The sequence below is a fragment of the Martes martes genome, assembly GCF_963455335.1.
Source record: "Martes martes genome assembly, chromosome: 4".
Classification (NCBI taxonomy): Eukaryota; Metazoa; Chordata; class Mammalia; order Carnivora; family Mustelidae; genus Martes; species Martes martes.
The window spans coordinates 61,137,726-61,158,258 of record NC_137891.1 but is presented as its reverse complement, the minus strand read 5'-3'; the positions used below and the strand labels follow the sequence as shown (position 1 = coordinate 61,158,258).

Sequence of the window (20,533 nt, the reverse complement as noted above, 5' to 3'; positions counted from 1 at the left end):
CAGAATGGTGGTTGCCAGGAGCTAGGGGCAGGAGAGTAGGAGGAGGTGTTTAATGTATAGACTTTCCGTTTTGCAAGGTGAAAAGAGTTATGGAGACTGCTTGTACAACAATGTGAACAGATCTACTACTACCGAACTATACACTTAAAAATGATGAAGGGGGCACCTGGGTGGTTCAGTCGGTTAAGCATCTAACTCTTGGTTTTGCCTCAGGTCATGATCTCGGGGTTGTGACACTGAGCCCCGAGTTGGGCTTTGGTCTCAACAGGGAGTCTGCTGGAGAGTCTTTCCCTCTTCTCCCTCTCCCCTCCCTCTCTGTCTTTCTCCAAAATAAATAAGTAAATCTTTAAAAAATGCTTTAAAAATGACTAAGAAGGTAGAGTTTACATGGTATGTACTTTATCACAACTAAACATAAAAATGAGTAAGAGTTAAAGAAATGTACTTGTTAATTATTCATTGAATAACAAAGAAATTACTATTAATTTGCTAGATAACTAAAGTACTGGGTACCATCTACTATCTCTATTCTAAAAAATTCTTTTAATGGAGTCTTAAATACATACTAGAAATATACACAAATGAAATAATATATCTGGGATCTGCTTTCAAAAATAATCTTTGGACAGAGCAGGGCAGGGGATGGATGTGGTGAGAGGCAGATACAGTAAGATTCACTAGGATTTGACATTGTTAGTTTAGAAAGGTTACAATGAGTTTCATTATACTATCCCATCTCCTTTTCTATATGTTTAGAAGTCAGTATAATAATTTTTTTTTAAATATAGAAAAAATACTCACCAAGATAAGACTGGTTGCATTTTGGTGATGAAACTATGGCTATTTAATTTGAAAACTTACAGCACACTCAAGCCATATTTTAAAACGTCAAAAAATTCTTTTAAAAGTCAAAATTACAAAAGCCTGGCAGAGTTTCTCAGCCTATCACTGTTTATTGAAAAGAAGGCACTAGGCCTTGCTTGGTAATCCTTACCCAGGCTTAAGTGAGCTTTAGAATATACACAAGAATCTATGTCAGACACTGCTTTGCCTGTATTAACTCTCCTAATTTTTATCACATGGGATGTTCGCTTCCAGAAAACCAGGGGAACTTCTTCTACATTTATAATTGAAGCCACAGGACCTCCGTCTCATGCACTGAGGAATGACGGTATCACATTGCAATGCTGATCGGCTGCAAAGGAGAATTCCCAGTGTAATTTAAGAATAGTGGTAACCCTAGAAGCATCTCATTTAGGGCCTCTGGCATTTATGTTTTGGTTGTACGGCTCCCGTGGATCCTGATTTTTTTTTTTTTCATCCACAAGACTAGTGTTATCATCTGACATCCTATTATTGGCTATTTCTAACTAGTTAAGTGATTATCGCTACTGGAGGAGAATGCCTGTCATGAATAACACAAGGAGACTTGTTTCTTTTGTAATATTGTTATTCCTTTGGAGATCTTGTGGTTTCACTCTTTGTGGATTTCTAGCGGCATTCCTTCAGAACAGTCGTGCCCCAGGGAAAGACTACTGTTGAAGAGTTACCCCTTCTCTCCCAGCAGCCCCCTTTATTAATTTATAAGCTCTGTGAAAGCAGGAATTGTGGCTAGCACCACTATACTATACAAATATATACTAATTACAAATATATACTATATATACACATTTGTTCTATATATATACACACACACATACACTATATATATACACTATATAACATATATACAATATATTATATATACAAATACATACTATAAATATATTTGCTTAAGAAATTATGGAAGACTGATGAATGACTTGTTAGTGTCAGGCCAGGAAACAAATAGTGTCTCAGGCAGGAGAAGGGTGGGTAATCAGGTGTGTGTCTTAGGTATTATAGCCTGTGTAACATAGGAAATTTTGTGTGTGCAACTTGAGAAGGGTGCCATTTGCTAGTACAATTTTCTGAATTATTTCATGGATGTTTTCAGTGATCATTACCCACAGCTAAACTACTGCCAGGAGGATAAGGTACTAAGTGCGTCCTATTATGACAAATTCTTTTGACAGAGTCTTAAATTTGGGGTAGTCCCAGCATGGAGACCACACGGTATTAGCAGGGCACCTTAGCCAATAGGGATGTCACGGTGAATTCCTCTAGGTTCCCGCTGGTGGGAGGCAGTGGGTAATTTCTTACATGACTTTTGCTTTATTCCAGTGACCAGGTGGAAGTTCATGCTTCTCAGATTTTTTTTTGACCATTTATGTTGAGAAATATTGTAGTTGCAACTGCATTGCTAATTCCATTATTTGTATATTTGGTTGGGTTTTTTTTTTTTTTTTTTTTTTTTTTTTAAGATTTACTTGAGAAAGTGCATGTGTGCGTGCACAGGGGGAGCAGCAGAGGGAGAGGGAGAGAGAATCTTAAGCAGTCTCCCTACTGAGCACAGAGCCTGATACGGGGTTTAATCTCACACCCTGAGATCGTGACCTGAGCCAAAACCAAGACTTGGATGCTCAACTGACTGAGCCACCCAGGCGCCTCTGTACATGATACTTGATCTTAACTATCTTTTAAGTAAGTGCTGCAAAAAATATTTGAAGGGTCATATGCACTCATCCTCAAGTCTCACTCCCTAGCTTCAAATGGCAATTTAATCTATTTTTAATGTCAAACATGAATCACCCCCCACAACCCCCCCCCGGCAGAACTGAGCCTGATTTAAAATGATTTTCTTAACCCATTTTCATTTACTGTCTCAAAAATTCTACTTCTCTGTGTGTCTCAGAGCGTCCATGGTCCTTCAAGCCTCAAAACAGATAGTTTAAGGAAAACCTATTTATCTCTGCTTGGGTTTTTAGAATAGGATCTAGAATGTTTCTCTGAGTGTAAAAATAAAAAACTTTCATCTTTCTCTAGAAATCTTAAAACTAGCCATTCAACTAACCATAAAAATATCTTCCTTTTATGTAATTATATTAAAAGATACCTCCCTAGATTTTTAGTTTTGGCTTAAAAATGTCACAAGTGCCAAATATTACATCAGATCATGTATAGTCCAAAGAGAATAACAATCTCATTTCAGTTTTACTATAAGAACAATAAAAAATAGTGCCAAATATTAGTAAGGATGCAAGTTTTCTTTTTTGCTTAGATATACCAGTAAAGCATTAACAGAAAAAAATTGTTCTTATTTAAAAAAAAATTTTTTTAAGTATGCTGTGCACCCAGTGTGGGGCTTGAACTCATGACCCTGAGATCAAGAATCACATGCCCTGGGGCACCTGGGTGGCTCAGTGGGTTAAAGCCTCTGCCTTCAGCTCAAGTCATGATCCCAGGGTCCTGGGATTGAGCCCTGCATCGGGCTCTCTGCTCAGCAGGGAGCCTACTTCCCCCTCTATCTCTGCCTGCCTCTCTGCCTGCTTCTGATTTCTCTCTCTGTGTCAAATAAATAAATTAAATCTTAAAAAAAAAAAAAAAAAAAGAATCACATGCCCTACTGACTGAGCCTGCCAAGCCCAAAACTGTTACTATTTTAAATGTAACTTTGGTTCCTACTGACATACCCTGGGACATTTGCGTTTTTACTATCTTATTTTTCTAAACTGAAAAGCAGAAAAAATAATGGTAAGATAAACCAAGCAAGCACAAAAGGCAATAGATGTTTGTCCGATTTAAATTCTTTAAAGTTGAAACTTTTAAGAAATATTTTAATACCCAAGTCATTGTTCCAATTTTTTAACTTTTTTAAAAGATTTTCTTTATCTATTATTTGAGAGAGAGAGCTTGAGAGGAGAGAGGTCAGTGGGAGAAGCAGACTCCCTGTCAAGCAGGGAGCCCAATGTGGGACTCGATCTGGGACTCCAGGATCATGACCTGAGCCGAAGGCAGTTGCTTAACAGAGCTACCCAGGTGCCCCACCAATATTATTTTTTTTTAAAGATTTTATTTGTGTATTTATTGGGAGGGGGAGGAGCAGTGCGTAGGGAGGAGGGAGGGAGAGAATCTCCAGCTGACTCCACACCGAGCTTCAAGCCCACTACGGGGCTTGATCTCAGGACCCTGAGATCACGAACGGAGCTGAAACCAAGAGTCTGATGCTTAACCAACCGAGCCACCCAGGCACCCCTATTGTTCCAATTTTAGATAGTCACAGCATTCTGAATTAGTAATTGGGTTCTACAAAGTACCTATGGTGTTGGGGATTTATTTTTTTGAAAGTAAAAAAAAAAATATATATATATATATATATATATAATGTGTTAGAAACACATTATATATATGTTATATATGTGTATTTACATGTATTTATATAACTTTTAAATTTTTCTCTATTCTATTTTCAATTTATAAGCACATTTTAAATATATGCTAAATGTCTTTTGTGCCTCTCTTTTTTGAACGTGTGCCCCATTACATCTATGAGATCAAATCTACACAAACGCCTAGCAATTGCTATTCTGCTTTGGATCAAAAATAGAATACATCATATTTAAGAAAATGCTGTTTAAAGAATCAATCTTAGGCTAGAAAGAGTTACTAGAAGATGGTTCAACTATTTCAAAAGCACAACTAGTTCTTCAGGATATGGTACTTGGATTTTGAATTTGTAGAACGAAGGATAGGGTTCCTAAACCATGTCTGCCCTGATCCTATGTGGGCAGCTAAGCCTCCCTTCGCAAGCAATCACTCCGTTGTAGTGGCCCAGTGAGGTGTGATGATAACAGTGTGGACAGGTTTAGGAGGATTTGTTGGTCAATGGGAAAATCTTGTAAAGTTCGCTCAAGTTGACAACACAGCTTTGGGAAGCACCATCCAGATAAACACAAAAATACCTGCTTGGGACCCCGTCAACAAGTCCTTATTTAGAATGCTAAGCTTGCAGCCACAAACAAGGCCTGGATGTCATTTAAAATAAATTCTCATTCAGGATCTTTTGTTTTGGGGGAAAAGAAGCTGAAAAACAGGAATGGGCACTCTAAGTACAGGAGGGACCTATTTTCCTGGCCCCATGCTGGCTGCTCACAAGGGAAGGATTAAAGAGAAGATTAGGAAAATTAACTTCCTTATCTGAGAGGAGAAAAAAATTATGCAAAAATGTTATTTCTTTTAAAAAAATATCACTGAAAGTGTTATGTAAGTGGTCTATATAACCTGTGAGACCCAAAGTTTCCACTGTTTTCTTTCACCTGTCTAAAGTCATCAATACCATCAATGGAATATTAACTTCTTGCAATTTTAGAAGCTCCTATCACTAAACAGCTGGCATAAAATGCCATAAAATGTTTTAGGAGCTGGGTGTAGTTCTGAAGCCAATTAAGGAATAATCTGGATTATCATGAGAGAGTGTATACACGTGAAAAATAAACCATGCTTGAACTACTGACTGAATGATTAAAAAAGAACAAAACAAAACCAAACCCAAACTTGTGGTGGGGCTAATCAGGTCATCTCTACTGATTAGATACGTGACACCCAACTGCTTTAATTTTCTCCTTAAGAGACTCCCTTTCAACATCGTGAAAATAATACCCACGTGGAAAGTAAGAAAAAGAACTTCACCATTCCAAAGATTAATTTTGATTGTGGAGAAAGCCCAGTGAATCCCAAACATAGGACAACTGCCAAGAAGTGGTACAAAGTGGGAGGAAGAAGAAGAAAACCAGAGCAGACCCAGCCAAATTGGCCTGGACACGTAAGGACCCACACAGAGCCAGCAACAGCCTCAAGAGCTAATCCAATCAAAAGACCTATCTAGATTTCATCTGTAACCACTCTCCTATCTCCCTCTTTCCTCGTGTTACAGCCATTTTCTTAGGCCTTTATTATTTCCTACCAGGAGAACTGTGATGATCTACTCTGCTATCAGGCTAGTCTTCCAAATTGTGTAATTCCACCAGGTCCCTCCGCTGTTTTTACACTGTCGGTGGCATCCCTATACCTATGGTACAAAATCTTGGCACTCAGTGCTCCCTGCCGTCCTCCTTTGGGGGCAATGGGCCCATCACAAGACTAGATTATGTTCCTGCTGTTGTCAGTTAATAGATGTGCTCCCTGAAGCTGTTCATTTAATTTTTCTGAGACCCAGTTTCCCCACTGGAAAAAAAGAAGAAACCAGTTGGATAATAAATGTGAGATAGGTGTGTAAACTCTACAAGCTCAACAAGGGTATGGTATTTTTACTGCCATTTCAATAAATTGTGTGCTGCTCATCTTCTGCTGATCCGGTCCTCTACATGTATTTTACAGATCGATCTCCAGCCATTTGGCCTATGGCTTCCCTAAATGGTTATCTTCTGCTTCCACCTCTCCCTCTCTGCTACCTGCAACAACAAAATACTGCCTCTCCGATTGCCCACTCCCCTCTCAGAATCCCCAAGGCAGCAAGAGCTCTTATTGATGGAATGCCTCTAAGTATTTTTCTAGTTGGTTTACACTGTTCTCCCAGCAGTGCTGCGATTGCTTTCATTTTGTAGATGGGGAGATTAAGACAGAGCAAGTGAGACTCGGAGAAACAAGGAGGCCATCCTAAGGCCACAGAATGAGGGAAGTCCAAGGCTGGTGGTGGCAGGCCAGTGTTGTGTGTGGAAAGCTGTGATCTGTGCTCATTCACTGTGTTCCCTTTCACAGGTCTGCAGGAAAATAAGGCCACATTCAATAAGGTAGCAGGAATATACACTTCACGCCCTCCACTTAGGAGGAAGGGGCTGGCAGTGAAAGGGAGAGAAAAAGTGTCAAGATAAGGACAAAGAAATGAATGGAGGAGGATCTTTCAGCTGGACAGCCCTCTGACAGTCAAAAACACTATCTTTTTGAAACAAAAAACTAAAAGCTTTTTGTTTGGAGAGTTTGGATTCTGGGTCATTCCACAGTATCTAAAAGTTCTGCTTGGAACCATGAATTTTTTCTTCATTTTGGTCTAACCCAGCATTGATATCCAAAGAAGAAAGTAATAAAATCAGGAAAGCATGCTCTGGCATTGAACTGGCCACTCGTTACTCTGCTGCACACCCGTCACATTGTCTTTGGGCGCTGCTCTGCTGTGGTGGAAAGTGTGTTTTGGGCTTCACTCATTTATCAAATAGTTCTTCACTGAGAACCATGGTTGCTATGGCCACCTGTCCACCCAAACTCACTCTCTGTTTTTTCCCCGACACACAGCTGGGCCATTTCTGCTTTCCCAGCCTCCTTTGCCCTGGGCCATGTAAGCAGAAGTGTGTGCCCCTTCTAAGCCTGGTTCGTGTAGCCTTCCGTTCTAGTTCCTCCTGCTTTTTCACTCTGTGGGTTAGAAAGCTGATGACAGTGATCACAGAATCCTAAGAGCTAGATGGTGAGATGGCACAATCATGATCTGTGTGACCAAACCTTACCTAAACCAAGCAGCCTGGAAGATCCACTCAAGACCACTAACTAAGAAAGAGACAAATTTCTATTGTCATGACATATCGGGCCTATTTGTTACAGCCGCTGCACCTACCCTAACAAATCCATGTGCTGGCTTGTGCTTCAGTGGGGACCCAGACACAGACACATGATACCTGCACTGAGTTTACAATCTAGTTGGCCACAGTGTGTATCATTGAACTGTCCTGATGTCCCAAGGGCAGGAGTAAAATGAAGCACCAGCAAGTTCAGAGCATGATCTAGAGTAGAGGCAGGCATGTTTTTTCTCTAAAGGGAGAGACAAAGATATGAAGCTTTGCAGTTCATAGGAAGTCTCTGACACATATTCTCTTTCTTCTTCCTCTCTTTTCCACTATCCTTTAAAAATTTAAATAACATTCATAGCTTGAAAGCCCAACAAAAACAAGCCACAAACCAGATCCGGCCTATGGAATATGGTCTGTCAATTCCTGGTCTAGACCCTTAGTCTTGATTTTTAAAACCCAATGGAGGAAAAATACTTCATGATGGATGAAATTTATGTGAAACTCAAATTTAGGAACTACAAGTAAACTTTTACCAGAATACAGATACATTTATTCATTTGCCTATTGTCTGTGGCTGTTTTGCACTCCTGGGGCAGAGGTGAGCAGTTATGAAGGCATATGGCCCATAAAACCTTCATTTTTGGTAAAGGGTCAGCTAATAAATATTTCCCAGCCTCGGTTCGGAGCTTCCTAAAAGAGGGATTATTCTGTTTAAGTAACCAGATCCTCTACAATCCAAGGAGGACATTGTGTGTCTGCTACTTTGGTGCTATGCCAAGAATTCGGCATCTATACCAGCCACCCCAGAAGAAGATCATCCCTCAAAAGATTTTGTTGGAGTTTAGTGTTTCTCTCTGAAACAGGGTAAGAACAGCAACCTATACCGGTTAACAGGAGTGTTTGAATGAAATTGGCTCTCTCAACTGCTGTCAATTTTTTCTCTACTCAATGTCCTAAATGATTAGTCAACACTCACTAAGGAGGGCTTAGTTGATTTAAATTCACACTGGTGACTAGCAACCTTCTAGAAGTCTGGTGCATTATAAAACAAATGTTTAGAGAGCGGATACATGATCAATCAGTGACACATGCTGTTTTCATTATAGGGTTATTGTTATTAGTAAGACATAGTGCTGGGCTCTTTTGATTCAGGATACAACTTAGATCTTTCTTCTCCTGGCTTTACCAAAATATATTTGACACAATTGAATTCTTAAAACAATTTGGCAAGTCAAGTCGCCAATTTTATAGATGAAGAAACTGGACGTCAGTGTGAATAAACAATTTACTCAGGGTCAAAGAACTGAAAAGTCCGAGCTTGGGTTTGAGTCTAGATCTATATGAATTCAATTCTGATGCTTTCTATCTCACGATAGGTGGATCTCCCATTGGTACTTCATAAACTTAAAGATCGTAGGACATATTACTCCCTGGCCACTATGTCCCAGATTCAAGGTTGTGTTTTGTTGGTTGTTTTGTGTTTTTTTTTATAGCCAAGGTTCAATCACACTAAAACAAAACTAATGTTTAATTTATGTCAGACATTTGGTCTCTAACCCTTTGAGTTTCCTTATCTGTAGAAGGGGCTTGGTAATAGCAATTTCAGAGCACTAATGTTGAACCAAATGAGTATTGGGCACACAGGAAATTCTTAATAAGTAGGGCCTACAGTTAAAAATGTTACATTTTGTGTTATCTCAAGTGTTCATGTTTAAGTTTTTGTGTAAAATGAGGAGTGAGGCTCAATATCTTTAGGAGCATTTCTAGCCCAAATCCATGAGACATAGGTGTTAAACAACAATAAAAATAAGGTCTTGAAACAATGAAGCCATTGGCTATAGGTATCTTGGGGAGTCCTCCCACAAGAAGGGAGCCAGGCTTGGGACATCAGCCCAATACTTACTTGGAATATAAGTTCGCAGTATACGATTTGATATTAACAACAGGATTATATTGTCTAATTTAACAAGGGCATTCAATGGAAAAAAGATCAAGATTTGTTTTCTTCGGCAAAACTGGGGGATATGGATTAGCTTGAAAGCAACTTTTAAAAATGCATTAAACAAAAAAAGCTAGGATAGACATGATTAACAACAATCTAATTTATGGTAACACACCCATGGACTTCATTTTCATGCTAATATGTTCTTTCTTTTCTCTTCCCTAGCCAGACCTGTCAAGTACCTAGCACCCTTTTTGTTCCCATCACCTTTGTTATAAAACACTTCCTTATAATGCCCAACATGCCTACTTCCCACAGCTAGGATTACATGGAAGGTGGGACATTCTCAAACTTTTTTGTACATATTGCTGTAACATGCCCTAATTTTGCATTATATCAACCAGATCCTGTATCCCCTTACTGAATGGCCTACTCATTGAGGTGCCTAAGCTACTGTGACTAAGCTACTTCTCAAGTATCTGGTTCCCATAGAGACAGAACAGCTATCACATTGTCAGGCATTCATTTCTTTATATGCCTGTAGAGTAAGGCCCAAACACATGCTCCCTTAACAATGCTCAGAGACACCACCAAAACTATGCTCTGAGAAAAAAGGCCTTCAACTGCTTTAAGACTTCTCTCCTTAGTGAAAGGAATGAAAGGGAGGCAAGGTGTTTGGATCAGCCTGGCTATTATTATTGTTTGGAAGAATCCTTGTTGAACCACCTATTTTTACAAGGCATGATTATCAGATTTGAGAGCAAATTCTTCCCGACTCCAAAGTTCTCTAAAAAAGAGAACATCAAGCAAGCCTCCTTGCATGCTGCAGGCTACAATGCAACATCCTCAGCAATGTGTCTTTAGAAGGGATGCCTCATGGCATTGAGACAACAGGTGTTCAGTGCAAAAGAGGTGTTCACAAACATTTAGTATGAAATCATACTAAGAGCATCTGAGGCCTTCCGATTCAGAGCTGTGTACTGCTGACGCTAAACCTGTCATCTGAAGACCTGTCCATTCCCACATGTCCCAGGTTCACCTTCCAACCACCTTTTTGCCTGGTCCAAGGAGATGTCTTCCTCATCTCAACAAATACACAACTAGCCTTCCAGCTGCTTAGGACAAAAACCTGGGAATGTTTTTTTCACTCCCCTCTCTTACTGCCCACCAGTACAAGCCAAGTCCTTTACAAATCCTATTTTTCTACTTCCAATAGAATCCAGAAGCCAGTGAGTTCTCTCCATCTCTACTGCTAGTACATCGGGTCACCCCTAATACCTCCTTTCAGTTCCCCAATCCTCTTTCTCCATCTTGTTCTCCACACACAGCCAAAGTAATTTGAAAATCTAAATCAGATCTTGTCATGTCCTCCTTTGAAGTCCTTCAGTAAATTCTTCTGGGATGTGCAATGAGATTAACCCTCTTGACATGCCTTGTGCTTGTCCTCATCCCCCCACACATCCTGACTCTGCATCTTCATCACTGAGCTCAGCCACACTTGCCTCTAACATCAAACCGTTTCCTGCTTCTGTGCTCACTGCTTTCTCGGCTTAGAACTCTCTTTCCCCGATGGTCACATTATCAACCGGCCTCTTTTATTCTGACCTCTGGTTCAAAGTCATACTCAAAAGACCTTCCCCAAACATGCCTTCCAAGGTTACTTTCTTCCCAAACCCTGCCAACTTATAAATGAATGGTTAACTTACATTTAAATATTTCAGATCACCCATACTAAAGAGTATATACATTTGGTTTTGAAAATTATAGGAGATAAAACTTTTTATCATATGCTCTAGGATGAGAAAACTAAACAAACTAACAAAATACTATTTGATGAAACCTCAAAATACTGATGGCTGATACTTTTAAAAATAAAATTTGTGGTACTTGTAATGTTTTGTTTAGATATTGTTGAGGGTCTGAAGGAAAAACCCTAAGCTGCCAGTGGTTTCTAGGTTAGGTGTGAATTCCATGTACAAACCAATGATTTATGGCCTGGGATTGACACGAGGTCATTAGGTCACGGGGATGCTCACCACCTCACCCAAAGTTGGCCCCTTTCAGTGGTGAACAGAGCCCTGATCAAGACAGCTCTCTTTGCATCAATCTGGCCCTTAATGAGAAAGCTTTCAAAGATTCGACACTTTCTGGATGGTTTTCAAATGCTGGAGTTCTAAATGCATGCTCATTTCAATGCTTTCTTCCTTAAGAGTTAGTTGTAGGGACATTAAAATGGTTTAGTTAAGAAGATCTTCAGGATTCTTCCTACTAATGATACATTGATATTTCAGCTACTAATCCTTAGTTTGTTTAGTAGTAGTCTTGTGGAAATACTAGTAATAGTATTCATAGAAATACTAGTAATCGTATTCATATTAGGAGGAAGACAAAACATGCCACAGCTAATATTTATCGAATCTTTATTATGTGCTAGCCACAGAGTAGAGACTTTCTTTGAATGATTGATTCTATGGCTTTATTTTTTTTTTAATAATAATCATACTGTACTTTTGTTCACTGTCTCTTTCTCATAGAAAATCGAACAATAAGATGGGGCATTTTGTGCTTCAGGGTTAAGTTAAGGAGCTGCATTATGAAGCTCAACTGATAATTCCTTAACTTTCACTGCCAAACTATACCCACATGGCAGCACTCAATATGTATGTATCAAAAGAACAGGTGCCTGGATAAAATCTGTATTGAGAGGATGCGTTTTGTGGGTATCGATTTTAACATTTAGTTGTGATAAAAACCTGGAGTCACCAAGAGACAGAATTCACTTCCTAAGGCTCTGAACCAATAGCTTCAATGATGTTAGACTTGTAAAATGATTTCTTTAAAGATTAAAAAACTGAAAAATACCATATTCACAGGTTAACTTCAGAAATTACCTATTTCCACTTTAAACAACACAGTTTTTATGTAGGAAAAGTTTATGAAACCACCAAGGAATTATCAAAAAGAATTTCTCGGGTTTTTGAGAAGCCCAAAAGCAGAACATGGAGGCTGAACTTCTATTCATAGAAGGTAGTCTGTAATATCCTTTCTGTCTGTCTGTCTTTCTGTCTTTCTTTCTTTCTCCTTCCTTCCTTCCTCTCTTTTATCTATCTATCCATCCATCCATCTAACAGAGAGAGAGAGAGAGAGAGAGAGAGACAGTGAGAGAGAAACACAAGCAGGGAGAGTGGGGGAGGGAGCAGCAGACTTCCCTCTGAGCAGGGAGCCTGATGCAGGGCTCAGTCCCAGGACCCTGGGATCATGACCTGAGCTGAAGGCAGATGCCTAACAACTGAGACACCCAGGCACCCCTGTAACATTCTTTTTTATATACCACACCAAGGTAAGTATTGTAACAACAGTATTTGTCCAATTGCCATTCAGAGGCCCAAGTTTACATACCATTCACGTAATTTAGCCTCATGACAAAGGGATTTATAAAGACATTCGTAATGGGTGTTTTGAAAGTAAAATACTAAAACTGCTAATCACTGAAGACAAGAACATGTAAAATATTTGCTTCACTGAATATGTTATGAATGATAAAAGTAAAAGAACGGTGCAAATAAAAAATACCAAAAATTGTTCTATGTCTCTATATATTTTATTATTTCATCCTAGAACAGTATCCAAACACTTTTATTCATTAGGGCCTGAAATCAGAATAAATTTAATTGCATAACTTTTTCTCATTTTTAAGGACCTAAAAAAACTCCTTTTGTTCATTTATGTGTTTTTGCCTTACATATATATTGGACTATATCAATAAATTAAGATGTTCCCCTTTCATACTTTAGATTTTTTATTTAAAGTTAAACCACATTCCCATCTGGACAAAAAACTCAGTTCCAGGCATATTTATTCTAAAGAAATTAAAAACTGATGTCTCTTGGTACTCACCCTCCCATATCTGTTGGCATAGGACCCAGTGAGCAAGGAATGGAAAACGATGATTGTCTCGTCCAAGTCCCAGATGAACACCCTCTACAAAGGAAGAACCAAATCAATACGTCTTTGCCTTGGTTGAGAAACCTGTTATTCAGTGAACTTCAACATAAATAAGCACTCTTAAAATAGAAGACAGAAGAAAAACCTGAATTTACTGTTTTTCAAATACAGCTGTTCCAAAGAGCATCCCCTAGCTTTTCTCCAGAGTATAGCATCAGGTGAGATATAAGAGAATAATTATATTAGTGACATCGATACAAACATGGGCAAGAAATAATAAGATATGTCCTTTCTTTCTGAAGTAGATTCTTAGTTTACTCTTCTGAAAAAATGAACAATGAGCTAAAATTAGTCTGTTTATAACTTCTTGAGACAGAGAGAGGCCAATGAATTAAAACTCATAGGTTTTTCTTACCTCTTCTGCTTATTAAGAAGCATTAAAATAGTGAATCTTAAGTTCGGTTTTCATCAAGCCAAGTATTAAAAAACTATACCTAAAACCTAAAACTTCACATCAACTATTCACCTTATGTTACCTTTGGACTGTTATTACATGCATGGGTTATGTGTGACTCCTGCCCAGTTTTCTTCGGACTGCAGACAGTTAACAACTTAAGCAGACACATCACATAGGCTCTTGACACACTCAGGGTATTTGGAATCAGATTTAAAGGAATTCACTTCAAAAACATCTTCGAGATACCATAGAGGCCTCCCAAGCCTACTTGTCTTCTTCCCCTTTCTACTCATACCAATATATACTCATACACATGGGTTCTGCTGGGAAATTTCCATCTTTTCAGCCAAAATAATCATGTTTTCCACCATCAGATTTCACTGGGCAAAACGCAGAAACTAATTGCAGTGGATTCAAGGCTATGAAATCTACCCTTCAAGGTTTTATTTAATCCCTCCTTCTTTTGAACTCCACCAAAACAGGTCTCATAAGATGACTACCATTTCAGTTTAGAACATCCCAGGTTTTCCTTTCTCAATATATATGAGTGTGTCTTTAATTTTCAAAGTGGATTTTAGTAAGTCTTTTTAGTATGACACTTAATTAAAATGACAACAATATAGAACAGTATAAAAGAATTTTCCTCATGCAAAAGGATATAATTTACTATATTAAAGAGAAATAACCAGATGCTTTACATGTCATTAAAATGGTAGAGAAAACAGAAATGATTATTTTTAACTATAAGTAAAAGAAAAGAGAAAGAAAATGCTTTACTTAGGATACAGAGAAGAAAGCAGTTACAAAGCATTTGGACATCTTGATGACGGCCATTTACATTACAGATGTCTAGAACCACCCTTTAAGTACCAAGATACCTTGTTATTTACCAGGGCACTGGCAATGACGTACCTCGAGGTCAGAATCCGGGGGAGGTGAAGGATTATTGTTTCTACGGCCCCGTCCACGGGACTTCCCATCTGAACTTCGGCGCAATCGATCAGAATCTGAGTCTTTAATGGGTGTTGATGGGCTGTGGATTGTACTGTACTCTGTAGAAATACAGAAAGGCCTTTCATCTTTTGGTTCTATTACCATGGTGTCAAGATGAACCTTGTTTTAATTTGGGGAGAAGCTTGAAGAGTAAAACACATTTCATTCTGTTCCCTTTCGTTACCGTTTACCTCCATTGATAAATAATTTATGAGATACTGAATACCAAGAATCCATTCTTTTGAAAGAATGTGTGATCAGAAATGAAAAAAAAAATTGATAGTGCAAGATTGGAGGTTGTAGGAAGCTGCCTAGTTTTTCTTTGTGGTTCTCCATGATGAGACAAAGCTCACCCATCCCCATTTCCACGTATGTGTTTTTCTTTCATTCCACAAGCAGGACCTGGCCATACCAAGAGAGAGGTTCACACAGGTGCCTTATCAGCCACTCTCCCACCTATGAAAGGCTTCTGTTTCACAGAAAGAAAAGAAAAATCAGCTCTGGGACAGGAAAAAACCAAATCCCAAGGCAGATGTTTCTTTGAAAATTTCAAAATCTCCTTTTCACCCTCATTTTATGTGAGAACAAAGGAGTGGCAAGGTAAGGAAGAACAGACATATGGGCAATACCCATACCTTGAGAGCATTCATCACAGATTCTTACTGTATCTTAGTCTCTGAACCAAAAATCCCAAACAGAGAGCACATTAAAATTGCTCACCTGGGTAACTTAGAGAAATCACAGAAACAGTTATACAGAAACGACAAAATAAAGAACCACCCCTAACGAGCTACAGGAACAGCTGAGTAGTGGTGACTATAGAGTTGGGGTGGGGGCACTCTTACCCTGCTTCCAAAATGAACAGAAACCCCTTATAATTTCTTCTTTTCTCTAGTCCATGCATTAGACAATTTCTACCTCTCCAAATGCTTTGCCAGATTTCTCTTCTAGATACAGTTTGGAATCTCCCAAGTTGGTATAAGGAATGATAATTCTTATTGAGATGTTGATATTACATTTCACCAAACAGAAAAGTAGTGAGAATGGCTGAATATCTGGTAGCCTATGTTAATATACTATCATCCCTAACTATATCCAGAAGGCCAGCCATGTGTCAAACCATGTGGTCTCAGTTTTACTTCCAAGTTTAAGGCTTAAACCTTAGGAGGTGGGGTGGATAGGAATGGACTTCAAGAGAGTAAATTCCACTTCTAAACCACATAGAACCGCCCTATATCTTCTGTTTAACTTTAAAATCCAAACAGATTCCTATCACTTTTGGATGAGACTTTTGCATGTCTTCTGCCATAGAAAACAAGACAGCAAACTTCTTCATATGCACCAGTCATGGGGTCCTTGTACCCAGGAACCACCATCGTAATGTACAAGCTTGTTATTTAATTATGGCCAGAAAGTCCAAAACAACTTTTCACTACGTCAGCATATGTAGTTCCATGGGATGCATTTTTGAGCTAACCCATCTTGTAGAACTATCAAAACACAGTGCTGGCTGGTCAAAGTTTAACATTCTCCAAATCCACATGGGATCCTTTTCTTACAGAAGCAGAGGACTGTGGCATCCTCTCAAAATGTTCGAAGCCAAGCATCTGCCTTCCATGTTTAATAGAGAATTAGGACCTCTGAAGAAATACATATTTTTAAGCAGCTCAGAGAATTCAAAGTTGCGTTTTGAAGAAAAAGTCTTGACCTCCTTCTTCTTTAAAAATTCTGCAACTACATCTCTGCACAAACCTGGTTAGCCACCACCTGAGACAGAACACATGCCAATTTCTTTACCAGTGTCAAAACAACATTTACTTTGCAACTGGCATAGCTGGCATCTAAATTTGACTCGTACTTCAAGTATTTGACTGCAAAGTCCATCTTCAGTTGTGAGTTCTCCACCTTTTGAGGTTCATATTTGAGAAGAAGCTAAACGATGTGAAGCAATGTATCCTATCATAATATGTCTTTTGCTTTGACTTCCAGCTAGTTTAGGGCGAATTTTTTTCTCCACGTGTTTCATCTTACCAAGGTTTTCTTACCCTAGATTTCTCCTATGGATTACCCATTCCTTTAGTTTTTGGTGTATATTTCTTTATCTCTGTGTTAAAACCCAATTAAGTCTTTAAAAAAATGTATTCCATCTTTTTTTTTTAATAAAAATGAAAATTAAATTTATTACTCAATTCTATAAACCTATCCCCAAAGAAACTAAGTTCAATGAGCAAAGTATACAGGTAGACTTCTTAATTATCTTATCTAAAGTTTTTCCAGGTGGAAAAAAAGCCCTAAAATATGGACAATCTGATACCTCTAAATATTAAAACACACACACACGCGCACACACACACACACACACACCTTATAGGCCTCAACTTATTAGAAGGAATATAAAAGTTAAATGATGCAAGCTAGATTTTAAAAAATCTCTTCCTCCTTGTTCTATGAGGTGGGAATAAACACTTCTACTCTCCTAACCAGTTTTCCTGACTCTATTCTCCTTCCTTCTATTAGTGTAAAACAACTCAACAAATAATTTAATCTTCTAATCCACTGGAATCTCATGTTTCAATAAAATCCTTTCCAAATTATTCAACTTTACCCCCACTGAGATAATGAATGTGAAAATAGAAGAGCATTTATTTCATTTAACAAACAATGACTGCATGCCCATACGATTTCAGGCACTGTACCAAGAGCTTGAAGTATGATGATGTACCATACAGATATGGTCTTTTTGGAGCTTAAAAATTCAGAGGAAGGCACTGATTTATGAACAAAAAATAAGAGATTAGAAAACAATAGAGAAAGGGTCATGACATGAGAAAGGTAGAGTGCTGGGAGACCATAGAGCAAGTCCACATAACTTAGATTTACAGGATTATAGAAGCGCCCTGAAGATGAAGAACAAATTTACCAGTAAAAAAATGGAATATAAATGTTCTCCAGGCAGGGACATGAGCATGTGTGACGGTGGAGAAAGAGAAAACGAGAGAGAGAAAGAGGAGAGGAGAGAAGAGAGAATGTCAAAGAATTGAAAAAAAAAAAATCTGACCTGATTCTACAGAGGAAGAATACAGAGATGAGGCTGGATTGGCAGGCAAAGAATTTAAGAATGGAGGGATGAAATCAAATTTCCAACTTAGGTAGATGGTTCTAGCTCCACAATGGTGCAGATGCTGGAGGCAAGTCAAGAGTGAGAAGCAGAGACCAGCCAGGAGGATAATTCAGTGGGCGATTGGTGGCCCATGTAGGTAGTGGAGATAGGGAGAGCTACAGATACAAGTGTCATTGGGAGGGAAAGGAAGAGAAAGCAGGAAGTCAAGGATGACACTGATGTTAGTGGTTTAACAACAGGGAAGGTGAAGGTATAAGGCACAAGGCATGGGATTTAGGAAAAAGGGATTATGGGGAGGTGTGTAGATGAGAATTTACATTCAACTGTGAACGTACTGAAAACTTGAAGAGTCTGTGGTATTCAAGATGTCCAGTAGGCTGCTAGACTGCTCTGAAGCTGAGGAAAGAAATGTGGGCTGGGTTTAGGTTTGGAAATTGATGCCATACATAATGTAATTAAAGAAATGGGTATAATTAAAGACATGGAGGGTATGTAGAGGGACAGGCAGAGAAAAATGGGTGGGGCATGAGGAAGAAAACGAAGGTTAGTGTGTTGTAGAGGAAAGAGTATGTCCCGAAGGAGAGAGTGATCAATAACTTCTGATCAGCCAAAAGATAAGCTAAAGTGAAGACTGAATCCCAGAGTACTTGGAGACTTAGAGTTGATGAGGTCTTTGGCACACATGGCAAAAGTATAGATTGAGAAGTATTCAGGTGGTGGACTAGCAGGAGAAAAATGAGATAGCAGAAGGTAGAAGAGTAAACAGGGATTGTTACTGAAGACCCTATAATGGCCAAATTCAATAATTATATTTTAGTTCTTAGTCTTATTGCACTTTGCTGTGACTGTGCTGACCACTGGCTCTTCTAAACTGGGTTCCATTAGAGTAACTGACTTCTCATCCTCCCACTTTTGCTTCTCATCCTCCCACTCACACTATTACTTCCGTCCCTTTAGAGATCTCTTCCTCTACCCAAAGCTTAAATGTTAGTGTTTCTGTATTCGTGATACTCAAACTGATCTGGAACAAAATAAGAAGCTTGTATCAGGATATTAATTAATGCTATGCTTCCTTCATCAAAAGTCTTGCTAAGATTAAAAGCAGAAGTTAAAGTACACAGTGTGCTCAGTGATGCTGTTGATTACATTCTGAAGCAAATCCTCATGTTACATGGACTATTACTAAACAAAGTGGATAGGTGGCCAGTTGGTGGAGTATATCTTGAGCAGCAGTACAGGAGAATTTTCTCTATGGCTCTCTTATCTCACTACAAGCTCTCAGCAGTTTATAGTATCTGTAAGAGGGATTTCGATGATAACTTCCAGGCTGATGATTCTAAAGCCTCTGGATCTGTTGACCTGAACACCTCAGTGTTTGCTAACCCTCTCTACCCGAATACTCCATGGGCACCACAACTAAAGCTGTCTCCAGGTGCAAGAGCCTCCTTCTCTCTTAATGAGTCTGCTTAATGGTACCAACATCTACCCAGTTTTTCAAGCCAGAAATTACTTGTTAGCTCCATCATCTAGATTCAGTTTTGTGGATTTTACCTTTTGAATACTTTTTATTCCAAGTTCAGGCTCTCATTATCCCTGCCTTGATTCTTGCAACAGGCGGCTTTCAAGCTTACTACCCACAACCTTTCAATTACCATTTACACCAACATGGCAGAAAACTTTAAAACTCTTCAATGCTCCAAACTCCTAGGGTAGAATAGGGAGGGCAGTCTAGATTTTAGGATTTTAGGACACTGAGCTATGGACTCAACTGCTATGTTTCAAATCACAATCCCACTGCTTATGAGAAGTATGACTTTGGATAAGTTAATTACCTTTTCTATGAGCAGTTTCATCATCTGTAAAATCAGGATAAATGAGAAAAGTAAAACCAATATACATATAAAGGTAGTTAGAACTGGTGCATGACACTAGCACTCTACTATGTTAGCTACCTTGAAACAAAGAGAAGTCCCACCAAGTCCACCTTCTCTCTCCCCTTCATACTCTCCACTTCAGAGAGTCACACCTAATTTTCTGAGTTCTCTGAATATGTCATGCTCTTTCACGAGATTGAACATGCCATTCTACTTTTTTAGAATGCTCTTTCTTTATACTTACTACCCCTCCCCTGGTCTGTCTGTGAAATTCCCATGAACACCTGAAGTTCACGTATGTTCTTCATGAATTTTCTATCTAAATCTGAGTCCCTGTTTTGCAGTTATGTTTATCTCTGTTGTAGGGTTATACAATTTTTGCCATCATTTACGTCCATAGTGGATAACAATTTGAGTTATTTTGAGCAAATGTCCATTACTCCTGCTCTTAGAGGAGAGAAGCTGGTGGTGTTCATTTTATATTCTGAGAATGCAGTGAGAGTCCAGAGTGCCAAGTACACATTTAAAAAAAAAAAAATGATGACCAAAAGAATGAATGTTTCTCAAGTTTGGCTGTTGCTCTATTAAGTCTATGAAGATTACCTAATTATACCTACTAGCTAGTCAAAATATTTCAAAATGAGAAATTTGTTTTTAAAGCTTATTTAAACATTAATGTTTACATATTCAATCATAAAATTTTAGAATCTACATAAGATCATTAACATTCTTACATTTGTAAGTATTACTGAAGAGTTCCATAAATCCTTCAATATTGCAAAGGAA

At 38.6% G+C, this 20,533-nt stretch overlaps 1 protein-coding gene across 3 annotated transcripts in view; it reads right to left on the bottom strand.

Annotated features, from left to right (window-relative positions):
• Window positions 1-20,533, bottom strand: part of EYA1 (EYA transcriptional coactivator and phosphatase 1) — a 166,308-nt gene that overhangs the window by 67,793 nt on the left and 77,982 nt on the right. For all 3 annotated transcript variants that reach the window (XM_080802030.1, XM_080802031.1, XM_080802032.1), the window contains exons 9-10: window positions 14,672-14,811; window positions 13,255-13,338 (exon numbers count right to left, since the gene is read on the bottom strand). In XM_080802030.1, the coding sequence (XP_080658156.1) occupies window positions 13,255-13,338; window positions 14,672-14,811 (224 nt within the window). The remainder of the gene's footprint in view (window positions 1-13,254; window positions 13,339-14,671; window positions 14,812-20,533) is intronic.